At 39.6% G+C, this 23,504-nt stretch overlaps 1 protein-coding gene across 20 annotated transcripts in view; it reads left to right on the top strand.

The window, feature by feature from the left end:
• The window catches only part of ALPK1 (alpha kinase 1), a 163,105-nt gene that overhangs the window by 28,761 nt on the left and 110,840 nt on the right, over positions 1 to 23,504 (top strand). For 8 of the 20 annotated variants that reach the window (XM_067735291.1, XM_067735292.1, XM_067735284.1 and 5 more), the window contains exon 2: positions 8,744 to 8,795. The exons of the other annotated variants lie outside the window; for them this stretch is intronic. In XM_067735291.1, coding sequence (XP_067591392.1) covers positions 8,783 to 8,795 — 13 coding nt within the window. In that variant the 5' untranslated portion in view covers positions 8,744 to 8,782. The remainder of the gene's footprint in view (positions 1 to 8,743; positions 8,796 to 23,504) is intronic. 20 annotated transcript variants of the gene reach the window in all.

Here is a 23,504-nt window from a genome sequence, read left to right as displayed (position 1 = left end):
CCTTTCCCCTTTGGTAATCATAAGTTTGTTTTCTAAGTCTGTGAGTCTGTTTCTGTTTTATAAATAAGTTCATTTGTATAATTTTTTAGATTCCACGTGTAAGTGATATCATACAATATTTATCTTTCTCTGTCTGACTTACTTCACTTAGTATGATAATCTCTAAAACCCCCCTAATTTTAGAGGTGAGTAAATTGAGGTCTAGCAGGGAAAGGTGATTTGCCTAAATTCATAAAATTGGTTTGTGACAGAGCCAGAATTAGAACCCAGGTATCCTAATGCGTAATGAATAGAAAGAGCCTGGGAGCAAGAGACTTACTGTGTGGTTGGGATCCAACATGAAGTGAACAGATCACAGAGTTCAGGGAATTCATGAACAGGCAGTATCTAAAAGTCTAAGAAGCCATGAAAGCAGGTCTCTCTCCTACTCACCATAAATGACAATCTGTTCACCAATGCTAAATATAGTTAATAATAAGTATCCATTATTCATTAATGCATATTTATTGAGCATATTCCGTACAGTAGTCCCCCTTTATCTATGATTTTGCTTTCCATGGTTTTAGTTACTCTCCATCCGGAAATATTAAATGAAAATTTTCAGAAGTAAACAATTCCTAAATTTTAAATTGCCCACCCTTCTGAGTAGCGTGTTGAAATCTCGCGCTGTCTGGCTGGGGCGTGAATAGCGTGGATCGTCTGTGGAGTGTAGCCGCCCATTAGTCACCTAGCGGCCATCTTGGTTATCAGACCGACGGTGGCGGTATATGTTAGGCAGGCGCTGCGTTCAAGTCACCATGATTTTACTGAACAGTGGCCCTAAAAAGCCAGAGTAGTGGGCTTCCCTGGTGGCGCAGTGGTTGAGAGTCCTCCTGCCGATGCAGGGGACACGGGTTCATGCCCCGGTCCATGAAGATCCCACATGCCGCGGAGCAGCTGGGCCCGTGAGCCATGGCCGCTGAGCCTGCGCGTCCGGAGCCTGTGCTCCGCAACGGGAGAGGCCACAACAGTGAGAGGCCCGCGGAACGCAAAAAAAAAAAAAAAAAAAAAGCCAGAGTAGTGATACTGGCAATTCGGATATGCCAAAGAGAAGCTCTAAAGTGCTTCCTCTAAGTGAAAAGGTGAAAGTTCTCGACTTAATAAGGAAAGGAAAAAAAGTCGTACGCTGAATTTGCTAAGATCTACGGTAAGCAAGATCTACGAATCTTCTGTTCGTGAAATTGTAAAGAAAGAAAATGAAGTTTGTGCTAGTTTTGCTGTCACACCTCAGACTGCAACAGTTTTGGCCCTAGTGCATGATTAGTGTGTAGTTAAAAGAGAAAGGCATAAAATTTGTACAGTAAGATATTTTGAGAAAGAGACAGAGGGAGACCACATTCACATAACTTCTTTTACAGTATATTATTACAGTTGTTCTATTTTATTATTAGTTATTGTTAATCTTTTACTGTGCCTAATTTATAAGTTAAACTTTGTCATAGATAATGTGTGTAGGGTATATATAAGGTTCGGTACTGTCAATGAAAATTCACTTACCAAGTTAAGAAAACGTTAGTGTCGAAGAAAGGGAAAAAAAAATTTGACTTTTGCGGTTGAGCAGGCATTCCCACCTTTGAAGAGGTCTGGTTAATGTATAATGCAGATGAACACGGCACACTAAAGGGGGAGGGAGGAGGCCCAAACGGACAGAGAGAATTTTATGCTTAAATTTTCTTGTCCTACTTTAAAATACAAATTTTATTTCATCAGTACTATTCACGGTTTCAGGCATCCACTGGGGTGTCTTAGAACTGATCCCCTGTGGATAAGGGGGGACTACCTGTATGTCAGTCTTATTGCTACAAGGCTTATATACATTATCTTACTTAATATGCACTACAGTTTTGTGAGTCAGGTACTATTATTTGTCGTATTTATTTAATAAATGGTAATAATTATTATTTCCACCTCTTGGCTGTGCTGTTAGGGTGACTCCATTACTCTACCTCATGCAGTACACTTCCTCCACCTCTAATTGCAACCATTTGCTAGAACTCTGCCAGTGTCTTTTCACATCCCTTGCAAGTGAGATGACATACCTGCCAGACCAGACTTTCCCCAGTACCTGCAGCTGTGTTTGTCCTTCAGGTGCCTTCCTGACTTGAACAGATAACTCCAAAGGAGGTTCTGGCCTTACTTCAGGCTCCTGCATCCTGCTATTAAGTGCACTATGCCTGCCCTATACACGATAGGAGAGATCTTTTCTTAGGAAAATTTAGATAAAGGTTAACACTCACTGATGAGGGTTGGGATTAGTCATCTGTGAGAGGTGGGATGTAGGGGGCAGGCAGAGTGGTAAGGATGTCTAGTTGCAAAGTAAGGCTGAAAGAAAAACAGAAGATAACACATGCAGTAAACATCCCTAAGTTAACCATAGGACATAGTAAAAGGAAGTGCCACCAAAGTATGTACAGTGTCACCATGTTTTGTTAAATCACTTCTGAATATATGTAGGCATCATAATTGAGAGGCAAAAATCAGACTGCTTAATTATAGTCAAAGAATACTCAAATTTTGAAAACTTACACTTTTTAAAACTTCATTATGAGTATTATAACCATGCACAGAAACAATGATATCAAAATATTTATAGCGCTTATTTATTAGTGAGACCATAGGTAATTCTTATTTTCTTTTTTACCATACTTTTTCTCCAGATTTTCTACAATAACACTTTTTGCACTCATAATAATAAACTGTTTCAAAAATCTAAATTCTTGGGCTTCCCTGGTGGCGCAGTGGTTGAGAGTCCGCCTGCCGATGCAGGGGACACGGGTTCGTGCCCTGGTCCGGGAAGATCCCACATGCCGCGGAGCGGCTGGGCCCGTGAACCATGGCCGCTGAGCCTGTGCGTCCAGAGCCTGTGCTCTGCAACGGGAGAGGCCACAACAGTGAGAGGCCCGCGTACCACGAAAAAGAAAAAAAGAAAAATCTAAATTCTGAAATAATACATCAGAGATTACTGTGGCACAACCTTCAAGACTTTTATAATTTAAATACTTCTTGACCAAGGCTACTGGGAAGCATCCAGTAGGCTGGTAATACCTCTCACCTGCAAGCTAGTAGCCACTGTGTGTGAAAAAGGAAGTCAGAGTGGAAGAAAAGAAAAGCATTACTTATTATGCAACAGATTTCAGAAGTTCCACAGCATCTCAACACCGTAATTCCCCCAAGTCACGGTTGTCAAAGGAAAAGCTTTTTAGACTGAAAGCTGCACACATACAAAGTGAAAGGCTGAGTGAACCTGAGGGAACCAAGGAGTTCCCCTGGCCAAATTTCCCCGAAAATATGTATCCTTTCCAGTCACCCCATCTGCTCCCACTCAGCATCTTCTGAATGCACAGCTCTTCTAAGAGCTGGTCTTTCATTTCACTCTCCTGGAAGGGTGTAGGCATAAGCTGAGGCAGATCAGGAGTTCAATGTGGACATCTTGAAAGTGTGATGCTTATTGCATATCCAAGTGCACATATCAAACAGTTGAAAATATTTTTCTGAAAAGTTCAAGAGAAAAGTTTGAACTGGAGATAGAAATCAGATGACTTTTAAACAATACGTGGTATTTAAAACCATGAACTGAATGAAATCACCAAGGAGTGGATCTAGGTGGAGAAAGGAGGAGGGCCAGAGACTGAGCCTTTGCACATTCCAATATGATGGGGTCTAGGAGAGGAGAGGGAACCAACTGAAAAGTCTGAGGAGGAGTGATCAGTGAGATAGTAGGAAAACCAAGAGAGTGTGGTATCCCGGAGGGCAGTAGAGGAGGAAGGGACTGTGTACATGCTGTTGGTAGGTCAACTAAGATGAGGAGTGAGAACTGACCATTGGATTTAGGTATGTGGAGTTATCAGTGACTTTGACCAGGGCAGCTTCAGTGGAGTGATGGAACAATAGTCTGATTGGAGTACATTTAAAAGAGAATGGGAAAAGACAGGTTGAAAGCTCAAGTAGGAACAGTTCTTTCAAGGAATTTTTGCTGCAAAGAGCAATAGCTACTGACGAAAGTGAAGTCAGGAGACTTTTCTCCTAAGGTGAAAGAAATAATGGCTTGTTTGTAAATTGATAAGAATGAGCCAGTGGAGAGCAAAAACTTGGTGATGTAAGAGGCAGAGAGAGGAGAGCAAAAACGTGCATCAATGTGCTTGAGTAGAGAGAGGGGTAGAATTATTGTGTGAATGGAATGATTGGTTTTACATAAGAGAATGGATTATGGTTTTCTCTGGGTACATGTCCAGTAGTGGGATTGCTGGGTCGTATGGTAGTTCTATTTTTAGTTTTTTAAGGAACCTCCATACTGTTCTCCATAGTGGCTGTGTCAATTTACATTCCCACCAACAGTGCAAGACGGTTCCCTTTTCTCCACACCCTCTCCAGCATTTGTTGTTTGTAGATTTTCTGATGATGCCCATTCTAACCGGTGTGAGGTGATAACACATTGTAGTTTTGATTTGCATTTCTCTAATAATTAGTGATGTTGAGCAGCTTTTTTTCATGTGCCTCTTGGCCATCTGTATATCTTCTTTGGAGAAATGTCTATTTAGGTCTTCTGCCCATTTTTGGATTGGGTTGTTTGTTTTTTTAATATTGAGCTGCCTGAGCTGTTTGTATATTTTGGAGATTAATCCTTTGTCCATTGATTCATTTGCAAATATTTTCTCCCATTCTGAGGGTTGTCTTTTCATCTTGTTTATAGTTTCCTTTGCTGTGCAAAAGCTTTTAAGTTTCATTAGGTCCGTTTTTTTTTCCATTACTCTAGGAGGTGGGTCAAAAAAGATCTTGCTGTGATTTATGTCAGAGTGTTCTTCCTATGTTTTCCTCTAAGAGTTTTATAGTGTCCGGTCTTACATTTAGGTCTTTAATTAATTTTGAGTTTATTTTTGTGTATGATGTTAGGGAGTGTTCTAATTTCATTCTTTTACATGTAGCTGTCCGCTTTTCCCAGCACCACTTATTGAAGAGACTGTCTTTTCTCCACTGTATATCCTTACCTCCTTTGTCATAGATTAGTTGACCATAGATGTGTGGCTTTATCTCTGGGCTTTCTATCCTGTTCCATTGATCTATATTTTTGTTTTTGTGCCAGTACCATATTGTCTTGATTCCTGTAGCTTTGTAGTATAGTCTGAAGTCAGGGAGTCTGATTCCTTCAGCTCCCTCAAGATTGCTTTGGCTATTCGGGGTCTTTTGTATCTCCATACAGATTTTAAGATTTTTTTGTTCTAGTTCTGTAAAAAATGCCATTGGTAATTTGATAGGGATTGCATTGAATCTGTAGATGGCTTTGGGTAGTATAGTCATTTTCACAATATTGATTCTTCCCCAATGTTCATTGCAGCACTATTTACAATAGCCAGGTCATGGAAGCAACCTAAATGCCCATCAACAGGCAAATGGATAAGGATGATGTGGTACATATATACAATGGAATATTACTCAGCCATAAAAAGGAATGAAATTGGGTCATTTGTAGAGACGTGGATGGACCTAGAGACTGTCATATAGAGTGAAGTAAGTCAGAAAGAGAAAAACAAGTATCATATATTAATGCGTATATGTGGAATCTAGAAAAATGGTACAGATGAACCAGTTTGCAAGGCAGAAATAGAGACACAGATGTAGAGAACAAACATATGGACACCAAGGGGGGAAAGTGGCTGCAGGGGTGGTGGTGGGATGAACTGGGATATATGAACTGACATATATGCACTAATATGTATAAAATAGATAACTAATAAGAACCTGCTGTATAAAAAATAAATAAAATAAAGTTTAAAAAATAAAACAGATAACCAACAGTGACCTACTTTTTTAAAAAATAAATTAATTAAAAAGAGTTGTTACAGTGTACACTCTCACAAAGCAGTATAGGCAAGTGATTTTAGCCCTGTTTCATCCAGTGTGCTTTGTAATTTTGCAATTATCTGTTTTTATTAGTTTCACATTTCTCAGATTTATCTACCTCCATGTGAATCAGATGGTCCAAATATGTTAATGAGACCAACACTATCCATTTAATTGTTTCAGGAGGTAAGAGTTTTTTAATCACTAGTTAAGTAAACAAATCAAAGGGAATGTCCTACTGATAGTAAATCAAGACCATCATTTCCATATACAAGAGACAACATATTAAAGTTAATATTTTTACTGACATAAACAGTTCCTTGATTTTTATCTCAAGCATTTAAAAATCTATTTTGTACTCTATGACATCTCAATAAACATTTGTTGATTTTCTTTTAAACACACACACAAAGAAAAAAAAAAGAATGGGTGATTCATCTCTGACAGCAGATGGGAAGGCAGGGTGTGGGGTGCAGCTGCTGTTAGATTGGTAGAGGGGGGTGGGAGTCTGTGGAAATCCTCTTCTGATTGCTGAGAATGAGGGTAGAGGAGGGAGAGAAAGTGTGAAATAGGCAACTAAGATTGGAAGGTGAATGGACCCAAGAAGTGCAGTGTGATTGCAGCATTAGTTGCTGAAGTTCTGTTTTGCTGAAAGCCTGTTTTCGGTTTTAAGGTTCATTGGATTCACTGGCAAAATAACCACTCGTTTCACATAAATAGCTTTAATCAATTCTTTAATGAAAGGTGATTCAACTTAATTTCAATATACAATCATTAGAAGGAAAGAAACAAGAATATTAGGGAAATGTAACAGGGTATATACATCACTGAATTGGGCTGACACCTACTTCCGGATCAAAATAGCAGCTGCGAAGTCTCAAGTGACAGCAGTCTGGAGCCCCAATTGGGAAAGGTCCCAGGCCGTGCATCCACCCCACGGGTGAGACTTCAGATTGGAGTTCTGGGGGCTTCCGTTTATAATTCCAGGCCGCAAATTGATATCATCAGTTTGCGTGCAAAAATGCAGCTCTGGATTCACTTTTTAAAATGCTGTTGATTTCACCATGTGAGTCACAAGATTTTCCAGACCCTGGGGGACTGGCCAGGTCCCCAGGGCTCAAGAAATTCCAAGACCCACTCCCTTTCTTATCATAAGCGCCACTTGACTTGCTAGCAGCAGTTGTTAGGTGTGCAAGCAGGGGCGGCGCAGTCCGGGCAGGGTCACAGGTCTGTCAGAGGCCTGCTTCTGCCTCTGAAGCCTGAATATTAGTTTTCCCAACAGGTTCAGAGTCAGAAATTTAAAGTGAGAACAGGTGGCACAGTTATGTTTTCTTCCCATCATTGCTCAGCTGTGTAAAAGTTGGATTTAACTAAAGTTGTTATTTTGACATGCAAATATTAAAAACAAGGGAGTCAAAGGTGTATGTGGATGGTGATTATCATGATTGACCATGGAAATTAAGCTGGTTAAAAAGAAGAGACAGGACCTCAAAGGGGGTGAGGGTCTATGGAAAGGTGATAGGACCAGTGGATTAGAAGTCCCAGTGGAATGTTAGGATTGTTGGATTTGGGAGACTCAAAAGGGACAAGATGTGTGGTAGTGGACAAAGAGTGGAATACATGAATTTGAAAGTATGGAAGAATAAATTTGGTCATAACAAAATGTAGGCTGTATGACCTTGGGAACGAATACCTAAAGTTGGGTTAAGGACAAGATCTTTGAAGAAACAATTTCAAGGAACTGAGAACCCCTCATCACTATATAGTTGAATTCTCCAAGAGTAGTGGTGGTTTGGAGAGAATAGTAAGGATCCAGGAATTAAATGCCCTGGGAGTTGGCAGTTGACAAGAACAATGAGGGACAGTGGGTGATGACATGAAATTCAAAGCTGTGGGGAGGAGGGCTGTGCAGCTTAAACAAGGAAGGAAAAAGCAAGGTCCAAAGTGGCAATAAAACACAGGAGGCTGCTTATCCAGAATTGGTGGTTCAGGGGCGCTAGTTACCTAAGCTGCCCCTTGAGAGATTTTTCAAGGTGACTGAAAAATGTAAAGCGTTATGAAATGTAATATATTGCCTTTTTTTTTTTTTCCGGCCGCGCTGCTCAGCAGGCATGTGGGATCTTAGTTCCCCAACCAGGGATCGAACCCTTGCCCCCTTCAGTGGAAGTGCAGAGTCTTAACCACTAGACCACCAGGGAAGTCCTGTATTGCCATTGTTAACATATGAAAAAGTAGTGATTATTACTGCAAACTCTTTTAACAAAATTTTTGTATAAATAACCAGGGGAATTCCCTCTCTCTGGCAAGCCCCAAAAGTAATAAATAGATTTTTTTTAAAGTCGGTGAATGGGAGTTAAGAACTTCAAGAGACAAGATATCCAGTAGAGTTTTTTCTGCAAAGGCTCGCTATTTCCTGCATAACAAAATTATCAGATAGTACCACCCCTGATAGTTTAGACCTGCAATAGTGAGGTTTCTCTCCTTTATGGTTGAACTGCTTCAAAAGTCTAAGGAGAGATTTGAGACCTCCTCCTCTATTTAAGGGGCTCGGGTAAGGGGGAGACCAAAAGAGATTTGTCCCCCATCAAGCACTCTGGACAGGATCTGGTCTTCCTTGATGTGATATTCCTCCTCCTTGTGTATCTAAAGTGAGGAACAGCGATGACCAGATGTAACTTCTCCACTCTCGCTGGGGACACAGGAACATGAGTTTCCTTTGTTCTCTTACCCGGATGTTTCAGATAGCAAGCATGCAACAATGCCTATGACATAATGCAGGAAATAAAGAGTAGAGATTATTTCCTACTGTGTTTATACTTTTATTATAAGAGAGGCCTCTGAGTTTAACTTTCTTTTTCTTAACTAGGAAGTTCTCCTAAATCAGAAGTGGATTGAAATCTAATAAATGCAGATTTTGGGTAAGTTTTCATATAAAACTTCTGAATTAAATTCTTTTTTCCTAATGATATAGCTATATGTAGTCATTGTAGAAAATATGAAAAGAAGAGGAAAATAATCAAAAAATATTACTTAGAGTCAAAAACTCAATATTTTGATGTATTTCCTTCTGATTATTTTTAAATTATTTTCTTAAATTGTGGTAAAATGCACATAAAGTTTACTTTTGTAACTATTTTTACATGTACACATTTAGTGGTATTAACTTACATTCACGTTGTTGTGCTACCATCACTCCCATCCATCCACAGAATTCTTTGCATCTTGCCAAACTGAAACGCTGTAACATTAAACAAACACTTTTCATTCTCCCCTCTACCCGCCCCCTGGCAACCGCCATTCTACTTTCTTTCTCTGAATTTGACAACTCTAGGGACCTCATGTGAGTAGAATCATGCAATATTTGTCCTTTTGTTACTGGCTTTTTTCACTTAGTACAATGTCCTCAAAGTTCATCCATGTTTTAGCAGTTGTCAGAATTTCCCTTTTAAGGCTGAATAACATTCCATTGTACGTATATACCACATTTTGCTTATCCATTTATCTGTTAATGGACACGTAGGTTGCTTCCATCTTTTTTTGGCTATTGTGAATAGTGCAGATACCTCTTCAAGCCCCTGCTTTCAATTATTTTGAGTATGTACTCGGAAGTGGAATTGCTGGATCATATGATTATTCTATTTTTAATTGTTTGAGGAACCACCATACTGTTTTCCGTAGCAGCTACACCATTTTATATTCCCACCAACAGCGTGCTAGGGTTCCAACTTCTCCACATCATGGCCAAAACTTTTTCTGTTCCTTTTTTTTTTTCATAGTAGCCATCCTCGTGGGTGTAAGGTGGTATCTCATTGTGATTTTAATTGTCATTTCCTTAATGGTTAGTAATGTTGAGCTCCTTTTCATATGCTTATTGGCCATTTGTATATCTTCTTTGGAGAACCGTTCAAGTCCTTTGACTGTTTTTTAGTTGGGATTTTTGTGTTTTTGTTGTTTGGTGGTAGGAGTTCTTTATATATTCTGGATATTAACTCCTTATCAGCTATATGATTTGCAAATATTTTCCCCATTCCATGGGTTTCCTTTTTACTCTCTTCATTATGTCCTTTGATGCACACAAGTTTTTTAATTTTGATGTAGTCCAATTTATCTAAAAGTGGGATACCTCCAACTTTTTTCTTCTTTTTAAAGATTGTTTTGATTATTTAGGGTCCCTTGAGATTTTATATGAATTTTAGGGTGGATTTTTGCTGTCTCTGGAAAAAACATCATTGGTCCTCAGTGACTTTTTAAAATATAATTGCTATCATACTGTATGAACTATTTTGTATTCTGCTTTTTCTTAACATTATATAATATAGTTATCCCATTAAAAAATAAACATTAGTTCTTTTTATTGAAACACTTCATGAACATACTGTACAGTGACTACATAAAGGAGAATATAAAATGGAAGTATAACTGAAAGATTAGAAAACATTTATGCCTCAAATTATGTGACATCTGTATACTTTTCAATACTATAATCATAAAAGTGAGAAAAATTTGATTTGAGACATATCAGAGTATTAGGATGCAATATTTATACTGTGAGTAGGAAGGAATGACAACCAATTGTATTAGTTTAAAAGACTTAAAATATATACTTATATTACTTTTGACCAAATACAACTCGAATTCATTTATTTACTCAGCAAACATTACTGAGTCTCTGTAGTTTTTGAAGCCCTGGAAACCTAGATATACATTAGATATGGTCTTCACTCTCAGGGAAAGGCAATAAATACTAAAATTTCATGAAAGTCTAGTATGTGTCATGAGCCATGTGAGATCTTAGTTCCCCGCCCAGGGATGGAACCCGCGCCCCCTGCAGTGGAAGCGTGGAGCCTTAACCACTGGACTGCCAGGGAATTCCCTCACTTTCTTTTTTAATCTTTGCATTAAACCTATGGGGAAGCAGTGTTAGCCCCATTTAGAGATGAGGAAAATAATGTTCATTTCATAAAAGCTGACCAAAACAATAAATTAATTTGGAAATTGCCTGACGGTCCAGTGGTTAGGACTCCACGCTTTCACTGCTGAGGGCCTGGGTTCAATCCCTGGTCAAGGGATAAGATCCCCCACAAGCTGCATGGTGCGGCCAAAAAAAATAAAATAATTTAACAACAAGATCCTACTATATAGCACAGGGAACTAACTATATTCAATATCCTGTGATAAACCATAATGAAAAGAATATTAAAAAAAGAATGTCCATATGTGTATAACTGAGTCACTTTGCTGTACAGCAGAGATTGGTACAACATTGTAAATCAACTGTACTACTTCAATAAAAAAAATTAAACATTAAAAAAAAAAAGCTGAGCTACCTGTTGAAGGTGACACAGAGAATGAGTGGCAGAACTAGAATACAAGCTCAGGGCTGTCTGTGTCCACAGCTCATGCCCTTTTCACTCTCCCAGGTTGCTTTTCAGCGATTATGACCTAGCACAGGAGACAGGAGTATATACAGCTAACTGTAACATGAACAAAAAACTGTGATAGCAATTAATTCTGCTAGATAAGAGTCAAGAAAGGCTTTAGGGGGATGGCATTATAATCTAAGACTCGAAAATGGAGGATTTCATTAAAGGTGGGGAGAGTAGCATTCATTCATTCATTCATTCATTCACTTATCTGTTCATAAACCTGCACTGAGCTTCTCCTGTGTGTTAGTTACACAGCTAGCTCCAGTTGTGTGCTGGAGATTCAAAAGAGAACCAGTGAGACACTGGCCACTCTCAGGAGTCACAGTCTCTGGGAAGACAGTTAAGTAACTGATGTATGACAGAGCCTCGGACCAAGCTCTGCCACAGAGTCAAAAACAAAGTGCTGGGGGATGCTATTCCAGGATACTAAGGGCAGGTGCTCAGTGGCAGAAACTATGCTGCACTGTATATAGTGCTGAGCATGGCAGGTTGGACTCTCCATGCCAAGATCAGAGGCTTGGACTTCATCCTATAGGCAACAACAAGCCAACAGACATTTTTAAGTAGAAAAGTGACACAGTTCTGTTGTTAAGAAGCTATCTGGCAGTCCGTGAAGAGTAGAATGTGGAAATGGGGGAAGAGACGGGTAGCAGGAAAACCAGTATAGAGGCTAACAGTCTGAACTGGAGAGGACCCAGTACAGGCAGCAACAGGAGAGACAGAGAGTGTGGAGACCACATTTATGAGAAGTTGGCAGACCTCCTTGACTGTAGGATGTGTAGTGAGAATAAGGTAGGAGTCAAGAGAATAGTGTGAACAGAGGATTCAGGTGATATGTATGTTCAGAACTACTGCATTATTTGAAAGTGAAAGACCTATGGAGCATTTCATAAATAGATAATACTCTTTTGAATTATCAGTATTTCTTTCATATATTTAGTCATTCTAAAATACTCTAATAGTTTAATAGATTTTTTTCTCTCAAGCAATTTAAACATGCCCTGCAGTGCTATTTACACTGTTAATTTGGTTAGCAAACTCTTTCTCCGTAGTACAAGTGTAATTTTTATTGTTGTTATATTAAAACATCATAGAGATAAAACAATGGATTTTTTTTCTATAATGAAATTCAAAAAGATTAATGGATTTTTACTGAAATGGAGTTAAAAGAAGATTATTGGTGAGGTAAATATGTCACATTTTAATGTTTCAAAATGTTTTCCATTTTCTCACATCATTACTCAGTCTTGTAATTTATTAGTATCTTTTTTGTTCTGTGGAGTGCAATATTTGTTTTCATTAAGTAAAAATATACATCTAGTTATCTCATGTGCCTGTGCTGTTATGTGCCACCAGAAGAGGGCGGCAGTGAGGCGTTAGAAAGAATAAATTTACAGGCTCTTCAATTGCTGAAAGACAGTTAAGATCATGATGTGAATGACGAAAACATTTGTTTGGACAGACAACCTAATTAACTGACTCATTTTCTGAGCCAGAGACTATGACATAAACATTGTCACAGAATTTTCAGAAAATCTGATGATGATCTTATAAAGCAATACGGTAATAAATTTGTGGAAATTTCTGTTAAGATTGGTGAGGATCGACACTAAGAGATACTCTGAAAATTTTACATCAGTTTGCAAGGAGGAGATTGGAGGGTGAATTAAAAGTAAGCATGTTGTTTCTTGTCATTTCAACAGTGTAGGCAGAGAATGTAATAGTTTATAGAGACAATAAAAGGCATTATCTTCTTTGAACATTATAGATATTCCTGAAATAAAAAGAAACATTTCGAACTTATCAAACATGCAGTAAGCAATGCATACGACAAATTGACTAAGAGAGGTTACCCAGACATATCCGGTATCTTCTTTTATAAATATTTAACAACCACAAATTTTTTTTATTGAAGTATAGTTGATTTACAATGTGTAAATGTTGTGTTCTGATGTACAGCAAAGTGATTCAGTTATACATATATATACCTTCTTTTTTTAATATATTATTTTCCATTATGGTTTATCACAGGATACTGAGTATAGTTCCCTGTGCTATACAGTAGGACCTTGTTTTCTTTTTTTTTGATTGTTCATCTTTTATTATTATATAGCTTAGTAGTGGAAGAAATGATTGTGGTCAGTACATGTATGAAAATTATGAAGGTCATGGTTTAGATAGTAGGACCTTGTTTTCTATCCATTCTATACATAATAGGTTGCATCTACTAACCCCCAAAATCCCACTCCATCCCTCCCCCTTGGCAACCACATGTCAACAACAAATATTTCTGAATACCTCTTATGTGCTAGGAATTATTCCAGGTGCTGAATATTCCAGGATATAGAACAGAACAAAACAGGCACATTCCCTGCCCAGTTGGAATGTATATTATAGTGGGGAGGATAGACTTTACACAAAGCCTCACAATTAATTCATTAGTTACAGTTGAGAGAAAAAATGGAAACCAGTCTACCACAGGGCCCTAAATAAATTAGTTTGGGCTCAACCCCCAAATTGGAAATTCAGTGAAGTTTTAAAAAGGATTCAAGAACAACTTGTCTGAAGTTCTTAATACCCATTTATATTATTTATGTCTTTCACAATACATAAAATGGATCAGGTAAAATTTACAGAGTTGTGAAAATAACATTGTAAAAGAGTATTTGGGTAGTTGATATGCAGCAATAAAACACTTTGCCCATTTGAAGTGTTGTAAAATGCCCCTTGCCTCCTTAGACTTCTGTTTTGTTTCTTTGACCTCCATTGTATGCACTTCCCTCGGTTGGCTCAGCTCTCTAAGCCAGAGCTGAGATGGTTCCCCAGCTGACTCTGATGACATCCATTAAGGTGAACCATAGCTGGGTTCTCAAAGATGCTTATGGATTCTTTTATTCATCCTTAATTGATTATCTTTCCAATTCTCCACAGCACCTGTTTCAATCCAGGATCTCTCTTTTCAAGCTGAACTCACTGCTGCCAGATTTCCATCTATTTGACTTAGGTTACCGGGTTATCCATGGTGAACTCTCAGATTTTCTCTATATCATTAGCCATTCATTTCTCCTTCCATTCTGCCTCAGAAAAACAATGTTCTACCTTGTGTCCAAGCCTACTCCTTCTATCTTCTTAAACCAACATCTTTTTACCTATTTTGTGATTTTTCTCATTATTCATAGTCCCTTTCTTTCATCTCTCTTTTTAAAAAATTTTGCCTTCTGACATCTTCTCCTTAGCCTATGCACATGTTCAAATCTAATGATTCTTATGAAATATTCATTTCCCTTGAGACTATATTCTTTTTCCTTCCCTTAACAGCAGTGCTTCTCAGAATAGTTCTGTTAAACTTCCTTGTTTAACACTCATGCATCAACTCTTCTGGTCTGTCCTCTTCTGAAACATCTATTTACAAGATCAATGAAAACATTCCAGGCACCCAATCTAGTTGCCTCTTCCTAGTTGTTATCCTGGGGCTTCCTGTAGAACTTGTTGCACAGTATCATGTCTCTACACTCTCCTGGTTCTCACATTTCCAGCTGCTGCTTCTGCAGGCCACTGTTTCACTCTTTGACTCCTGGATAGAGGCATTCTCTAGAAGTCCATGTCTTCTTCATATCCAACCTTTGCTTCCTTTAATCTCATGTAATGGCTTCAATTATTGCCCCTGTGTGGATGATTCCCAGATTCATCTCCTGTTCTAATCTCTCTCCTCAGTTTAACTAACATTTCCCACCTCTTGTAGAGAGCGCCATTTCTCTACAAGGTTTCATGGGCACTTCAAGCAGAAATGGCCTGAACTCATCATCTCTCAGTGGTGTCTGGGCACCCTGGACTACCTGCTGGTTCTTGTTATGATCTGCAAGATCCTTCTGCATCTTTGCTCTTGCTGTGTCCCCATCTCATGCCATCTGTCTGCAATGCATCTCTTCACACCGTTTCCCTCGTTTCCTATACCCTGCCTCTCGCCCATTTTTCCCACTTGTTGGTGTCTCCGTCCTTCAGTGTTTGGCTCGTGTTTGGACTTCTGAATAAACAATAACTGAACTAAATCTCCTCTCCCCCATCCTTTACCCATTCTTTGCTTAGAATTCAACTATATCTGATCACACTCAGTCTTGTATTTGAGATACACATTTGTGTTTGCTGTCTCTGTTAAACCCTGAGTCCTAAAAGTACTGGGACTATGTCTCATTCATCCTTACATCCCCTGCAGACCCTGGCACATAGCAGAAACCATGGAAATTTTGCTTAGTTTGCATTGTTGGAAGAAAAGTACCACAGATCTTAATTTTTAAGAATTGTTACTTTTGAAGAGCATGGAATTTGTAATATGCAGGCTACAAATTTGGGAGAATGTAGAAAGTATAAAAACAAATTTATAATGAATAAAGTTGACATTTTTACCTTTGTCCTATTTTAGACAGACTTTTAGGGAATTTTACTCTGCAAGAGGCTTGTTTAAGGGTGATGAAATTCTTGGAAATTAAGATTGTTTCAGGGTCTGGGATTTTATTTTACTCTCCTTAGAGTTAATAAGTTAGCCTGCTACTGTTCCATGGATGCTGGCAGAAGACATGAGACTCTTGGGTCAAAGGCAAAGGACTTTACTACTCAGAGCACAGCAAGCAGCATGAGCATCATGTTGCCATCAGTTCTTCATGTCCTCCTAGTCCAAAGGAGTGATACTGAGCGATCCAGGTAGATGTTAGTGGGTTTCTGCTGCAGCCAAGGAACATTGAGCTTGGGGAATCCACTGCTTTTATAGCAAGGCTACTCTTTGGCCCAGAGTAAGACATTACCTCATCCCTCAAGGCTGAGGCAAATACAAACCTGATAGATAGCCCAGGCAAGGAGAGATTGGTCTGGCATTCTTAACAGCCAGCAAGAACTTGCAGACATGCCCACAGCCCAGGGTGGACTGCCCCTCCCCAAATCGTGTGGTGAGAATAAGGATTGTGGTGATCCTGGCACATCAGAGGGGCTTAATACATACTTGTTGAATCAAATTAACTAATTAATGAGAAGAAGGGGAACCACTAAGGAACTGAAAAAAGGCAAAGAGTCCCCTGGTTAGGATGACCATCCCCTGAGAAAACAGTTCTAGATTTCAGATCTGATTAGGAGAGGGCTAATGAGAATAAGCTATTGTAGGCCGCCTGGTTTCATAAATAAAATTTCTAGACACCTTACCTCATGGCAAGTGAGTCTATGACTCATATACAAAATAACTGCTAAGTCCAAACAACCTAAGGCAATGTCTGTAGCTTGCTAAGTTAGTATTACAGTAACTATAGTTCTTTACATCTGCAGCCTTTTGCCATATACTGAATTTCATTGCAAGTTTTAAAGAACTTTAGACACTATACTCATTTGGGAACTTTTACCAGACATGATTTTTACTTTCTCAAAATGGTAAGTTGAACTACAAATCAAAGTAGAGTCTGCTAGTAAATCTGATCAGAATTAAACACTTCCTTAGAAATTTGCAGTTGAACAAATGACATATCTTACCCTCTCAAGATTCTCTTGAAAGAAGGGAGCTAACCTGAAATATCTCGTCAGTGTATACAAGTGAGGTACCTGAGACATTCAAGTTGGCAGTCCAGACTTCGGAGAGGAGTTTATTTTTACATTGATAATTATAATTCCTATTTCCAGAGACCACATTAGCCCTAATGCCTGAAAAACTTAGGCAACCATCACAAAAATTTTATCATTGCATATTTCACCTTTTAGCCACTCCACTCCCCATTTTTTGGGAGGCTTTCCAGTCTTCGTAAGCTATTGCTGCAGTGTCACTGTTCCCCATCTGCTGCTCTTAAAACTGGAGATTGACTGCCTCCAGGGTTTACAAATGTTTCTTCTTACCTTAGATAATTTGAACTTCTAAGCAGCCACAAGATTTTTTCAGACTTTTCAAGGAAGGCCTTGTTTTTAAGATCTGTAATTCCCCTGCACTCTCCTCTCTGCTCGCAAGGAAAGTCACCAAGGTTCCCCTTATGCAGGGTTAGAGGGCTTTTGAGTAACCCGTTCTTCATTCAGAGCCTTCCACTCAGACTCAAACTTGTGTCCCCACATAGGCCATATGTCTGGGAACCCTTCCATACCTCATGGTGAGTTTTCAGCCCTTCTGAGGTGCTTTCCTTTTCTTTTATCAAGTTATGGAAACTTTCATCATTCTTTTATCTTTTTTTTTTTTTTTTTTTGCGGTACGCGGGCCTCTCACTGTCGTGGCCTCTCCCGTTGCAGAGCACAGGCTCCGCACGCGCAGGCTCAGTGGCCATGGCTCAAGGGCCCAGCCACTCCGCGGCATGTGGGATCCTCCCGGACCAGGGCACGAACCCATGTCCCCTGCATCGGCAGGCGGACTCTCAACCACTACGCCACCGGGGAAGCCCCATTCTTTTACCTTTGAAAATCTTTGCAGTAGAGATGAGATGATCATCATTTCCTTCACCGGTCATATCCTCCTTACCAACAACCCGTTTCCACACAATTTACTTTCTTCTTCCCTGACTGCTGAGACTGTCCCATGCAACTCCCCCTCCCTCCCTACCAGAGTCATTGTTGCTGTACCTGATTGGACCAGGGGTGGATACCTGATTGGACCAGAGGTAACAAGCTGTGTGTTGTGCTAAGATTTTGTCTTTGAACTGAGGATGCTGAGACTGAGTCAGTTTCTGTTGAGGGCTTGAATCAGGAGGGCATGTAAAACCAGGGTAAGTGGATCAGATACGGATGGTCTACAGAGAGGAATAAAGCCGACCTTATCTGTTCTGTTCACCTCTGCACTCTTACCACCTAGCATGGTGCCTGACATAGTAGGCTTTCATTAAGTCTTGGTGGAATGAATGAAGCAGACTGTGGAGTGAGAGAGAGAGATTATTTTTGCCTCCAACAAATTTCCATGTCCTGATTGTAATCCCTCATGAAGACTATCTTCATTTTCTGTCCTTACGTCCATGAGATATCCTTGTGTCCACCCAATAATTCCCCCTTTATGTTAAAGCTAGTTTGGGTATGTTCTGTTCCTTGCAGCTAAATTAAACTGAAGAATCTCCAAATTCAGTCTTTAAAGTATTCTTGTCCCCAGGGAACTATGGTTTCTCACGCAAACTAGTTATTTCGGTAGCCTATCCAAAAATTACTGGATTCCAGAAGTGGGCATGCCTCCACTTTGCCCAAGTGAACCTCACCTTTGGGGACAGAAAAGAATAGAAACTCAAGTTCAACTAAAAATAAAGAAAATACCTCCCCAAATAAATCTTTTTGATCTTCTAAAAAGGCAAACTCTGAAGAAAAATATGACAGAAACTGCAAATTGAGGATCCTTTAGGAGAGAGGGTTGGACCTTAGGCATTGTTGATTGAACACAACTTTAAATTTAAAGTCAGTGGAGAGGGTCAGATATGATCAGGACACACTTGCCAACCTAAGCTCCAGGAAGAGGGAGAAGAAGAGTGGGTCACAGCTTTACCCCGGACTTCTGGAATGCTTCTGGAATACTACTGGACTAGCTTGGTGATGCAAGAGACTGCTTCGCAGTTTCTGGTTGTACTCTTGGCTGTTGTACAGCACGTTGAGGAAAAAGGTTATTCTTTCCTGCTCCCTGCCTGGGAGGACACATATTTATATGTTTACCTCAAAGGCAGGGGAGTAGTTGAAAAATACATAGGCAGTCATCGTAGGCTTGAAACACAGAAAAATGGAATCCTTGGGGGCAGTATGGTGGGTTTTTCAAGAGCATAGATTTGAAGTGAGACAGATCTCCAACTCACTAACTAGCTCTATGTCCTTGGCTAAGCTGCTTAATCTCTTAGAACCTCAGATTTCTCATCTACAAAATGAGAATAAAAGTACTTCATAAATGTGCTGTAAGTATTAAATTAGTTAATGTTTATAAGTTCTTAGGCCAATGGTACCAAGCTAAGGGCTCAGTAAATGGTAGGGATGATTAGGATTATTAGTGCTTTGTAATACGAGCATTAATGAATGTGTGTTATTTTTATGTTAACCAGAAGGGAGGTTGTATTTTTTTAAGTTAAGAAACATGACACTAAAACATGTATTTCATAGCTCCTCTTCACTGTTAACTTTTTAACGTAAATCCCTGCGTGTAGACAGATGTAAAAGAAGAGTCCAGGAAATATCTAACAAGACAGTAGTTATGCAGTAAATAGCCATCAGTTGTGCTTATCAATCAACAGCAGTATAAACTCCCCCAAAAGGAGGCACATGTGAATCCTCCCATGCAATCTTCTCAAAAGCAATTGTAAATTGTATGACCTGCAGATGGCGAACTTGGATCGGATGAGTATTAAGCAATGACTACCTAGAAAAGAAAGCAGTGGTTTTTGTTTTGTTGAATGGAGGGCTAAGTAAAGTGGATACATTAATAAAGCCTGTACAAGCCAAAAGCATCCTTTGCCGACACACTGGGTTCCTTCTTCCAAGGGGACCATTAATCTGTCTGTCAAAGTGAGTCCACCCTCAATCATATGTGCTTTGAGAGACAAGTCTGCATTTGCTTCTGGTAGAAATGTTTTGTTGAGTATTCATGCTGGTTGCTAGTCACTGATATAAAGAAAAAGAGTATCAAGTAGGGAACATCAATAGATTTCTTGTAAGTCTCTTGAGGGGTACAGAAATGTTACCTTCTCAGAATATCCATATGTAACACTATTTAATTATCTGAACCCATTGTACATGTCCAAAGAGTCCACATGTTTTGATGTGTATAAGTAATTATATCCTCCCTTGCTTGATTACGCCACTGTTGAGTATTTGTTCTGTACCCTCCCCAAGGCAATCCTTTAGGGACCAATTACCATCCTTTAGTGACATCATTTCACTGGCTGAAGGAAATTTCTAGAGTACCACACTGGGCATTCAGGACTCCTAAGGGAGCTCTGTAGTACTTTGTATAATCTATGTGCCCTACCTTCGGGAGAAACATATTTTTTTTCCTCAAAATTCTACTTTGGAGTACAGGTTTTACTATCCCAGATCACAACTACATGAGTTTGTGGGAAAATTAGTGTGACTTTCCAAAACTGCCTGTTCCTGCAGTGACCTGAGATGTTTTGTTGGTTCTTTCAGTTGTGAAAAAGCTCAGCAACTCACCCAACAGGATGGATTGATGACTTTTAGCTGCATTATAAAGCAGGGTCACTGTCCCCAAAGAGCCTCTCAGCTTGTGGGTCAGGTGAAGGGACATCTCTAGGCCTCTATAGTGCCTTTGCCTTGTCACTTATCATGAGGCTGTAATTATTGTCTACATATCAGCCTCCCCACAACTGTGTACTTCTAGAGCCCAGAAACAGTACCACGTTCATCTCTTTATCCTTAAACATTTTGTGTCTGGCACATAGTAGGTACTTACAAGAATGTTGAATGAATTAAAGAATAAATATATGTGCTTGGGTAGAACAAGCAGCCAGGAAGGAGGAAAGGTCAATTTAGGGGAAAAAAAGAGGAAGATAGTCCACCTACCGATGAGGGATTGTACCTATATCAGACAAGTATTATTCCTAAAGAATAGAAAAAGAGGAAAGAGCAGTGGATTGTGTGCAGCCTAATCCTTTTATTTTTACTAACCAAACTCTCAAGAGACTGACGTATACACCAACATCCTGGTTGACTATTGCCAGTGGAGAGCACATCTCTCCAGAGATTGCATTGTGTCCCAATTCCATGTATTTCACATCTTCATTCATTTCACAATACAGACTACTAACCACTATACGGTCACGGCATCTTCATTCATTTCAAAAGGAAGAAAGTCCCTAGCTCTCAGGATGAGGCAATTCTGGTTTTCAGGTAACTTCTAAAAGCTTCTAAAACGTTGTAGTTAGTCTAAGCCATGGTAAATAGGGAAGTTATCAGAAAATTCAGAAATTATAAGATCTTATTTAAGAGTGGATTTGGGTCTAAAGGCTCCCACTGGTGTAAGACAGAACCTAGAGGATGGGTCTGAGGAACAGTCAGAAACAGACTCTGAAAGACAGTCCAAATAAGAGGAGCCACACATCACATAAGTGTTGCCCATGGAATTGACAATGGGCATCTGACATGAAATAATAGGGATGCTCGAGGATATGAGGACCGTGCGCAGTGAAGAGGAGTGGCCCTGTTGCACCTGCACATGGTAAGCAGCCAACAAATCCTGGCTGAGTGAACAGGTCATTCTGTGGCTCAGCTGCTGCTAAGGGAAGTCATGAACTGCTTTGCTAAAGGCAGGGTTTATCTATAAATAGGAGCCAAAGTGACATGCACCGTTAAAAGTGGGTATAAACTAGTGCAGGAAAAGTTAAAGTGAAAAGCACTGATCAGAAACCATTTAGAAGAAAGGAAGGAAGCAGTGTCTGGAAACCTGAAGTGAATGAATCATTACAATGGAGTTTATAGGAATCTCTGAGCTTCTAGACAACCAGTTTAAAAGAGAAACATGCTAGATTGTACTGTTCTCATGAGTCAGTAAAGTGTGTAAATTCATCTGGAAATGCAGACTCATTCTTAGAACTTAATTCTAGAAAGAATTTATTGTGTAGACAGTTAAATAAGAAAAAGAAGAGGACATTTGATAAGTTTTGTGAAAGCTACATATATATTATTCACGGACTAAACTATAAAGATCATCACCACCGACACAGCCTAGGTAAAATGATAGGTGAAAAGAGATGGGGAAAAAACAAATAGATTACTGTATGAACATATACACTACCATGAAAGCAAGAAAATATAAATGTTGACCACAGCTCCCCTTTTTGCAACTATTATGAGGCTAGATTTATAGCTTCCTTAATGCACTCTCAGTAAGGGGAGGAAGCGTAGTATGAGAGGTTCTACTCCCACTTCTTCCCTATGATCCCTGGATCCATGTGATCTGTCCTTGGGTGAAACACACCATGTATTGGTTATTGATTTGGAGCATACACCATTTTCTCTATGCCAGTACCCCAACTTCATAAGATGTCCTCCAGCTGGCTCTGTGAGTCTTTGTAACAGACTATTGCACTTCTCTACAAGGCCAGCTCCTCCTGAGTTATGGTAAAACCAATGAATCCTGTGGGAATCCTATAGCACTCTTGGCCAGAAGTAATAGTATATGGATTACTGTGGGCTGAATAAGCTTTCAGTAAGTTCACAGAAAGTTTTGCTCATAGAAGCATAACAGGGAAGTAAAATCTATATGCATAACATATTCGAGTGAGAAAAATTGCTACCAAGTCCACAGTGAAAGAGGTTCAGTATAATCAGTCAGCAGGAGGCTAGCCACGCCACCCTGTTCCCCACACTTGGAGCTGTATGGAGGTCTCAGCATGGGTTTCTGCTGCTGGCATTTTAAGCGTTCAATTGAGGTGGTTGCTGGATCTGCCTTGGTAACAAGTTCTCGTGGTTGAGCCCATGGATAACCTCCATCTCTGTCACCACGGCCACTTTGCTTTTGAACCTACTGAGGAATAGTCATGTTTCTGGGGAGAAAGGATAGCTGACATTTGCAGTACTGAGCTTCCTGCCCATCTGATTATTGAGTCTCCTCTGTAGTGAGAGCCCTTTGCTGAGCATTCACATGAGGCACAATATTCTCACAGCGTGAACCTATTTTGAGATGTGTATACATGTACCTCTACCCTAAACCTCCTTGTCATCCAATCTTGTTCCTTCCAACTTGCTCATCATTGAAACAAACCTTTAGGCTCTATGTATAAATCTTCACTATGATGATCTTTCTTTCTAGGTAAAATATACAATTAGATGTACTTCTCAAAGTTCTGCTTATTGTGAAGATTTATCTTCCTACTTGTCCTTCATGGCCAACAGTGTGGAAAACTCTAACGCTGCATCAATTTATTTATGGCCATTGCCAGTATATTATGCATAATCATTAGTAAATCAGTCTTGAACTGTCTCGTCCCTGTCCATAAGGTAGTCCCTTATATGTGTGGGTCCAGGAAGAGGTGGCATTACAGCAAGAGTAGGGGCCACGAGAGTTGGAGCCATTTGCTCATGAAAGTTTCTTGTGCTTCTAGAACGTGGTTGAGGGTGACCTTGTATGTGCCATTTCATCTTGATGATGGAGAGTTGCTCTGCGCATCCAAATTTAACAATAGGTCCGTCAAACAGCATCTAATTTGGGAGAGACAGCACAGGTATCATTATCAGTTCATTTCCCATGACCAGATATTCAGTCTTTACAAG

Source organism: Pseudorca crassidens, chromosome 4, assembly GCF_039906515.1.
Source record: "Pseudorca crassidens isolate mPseCra1 chromosome 4, mPseCra1.hap1, whole genome shotgun sequence".
Lineage (NCBI taxonomy): Eukaryota > Metazoa > Chordata > Mammalia > Artiodactyla > Delphinidae > Pseudorca > Pseudorca crassidens.
This window is presented reverse-complemented; position numbering and strand designations above follow the sequence as displayed.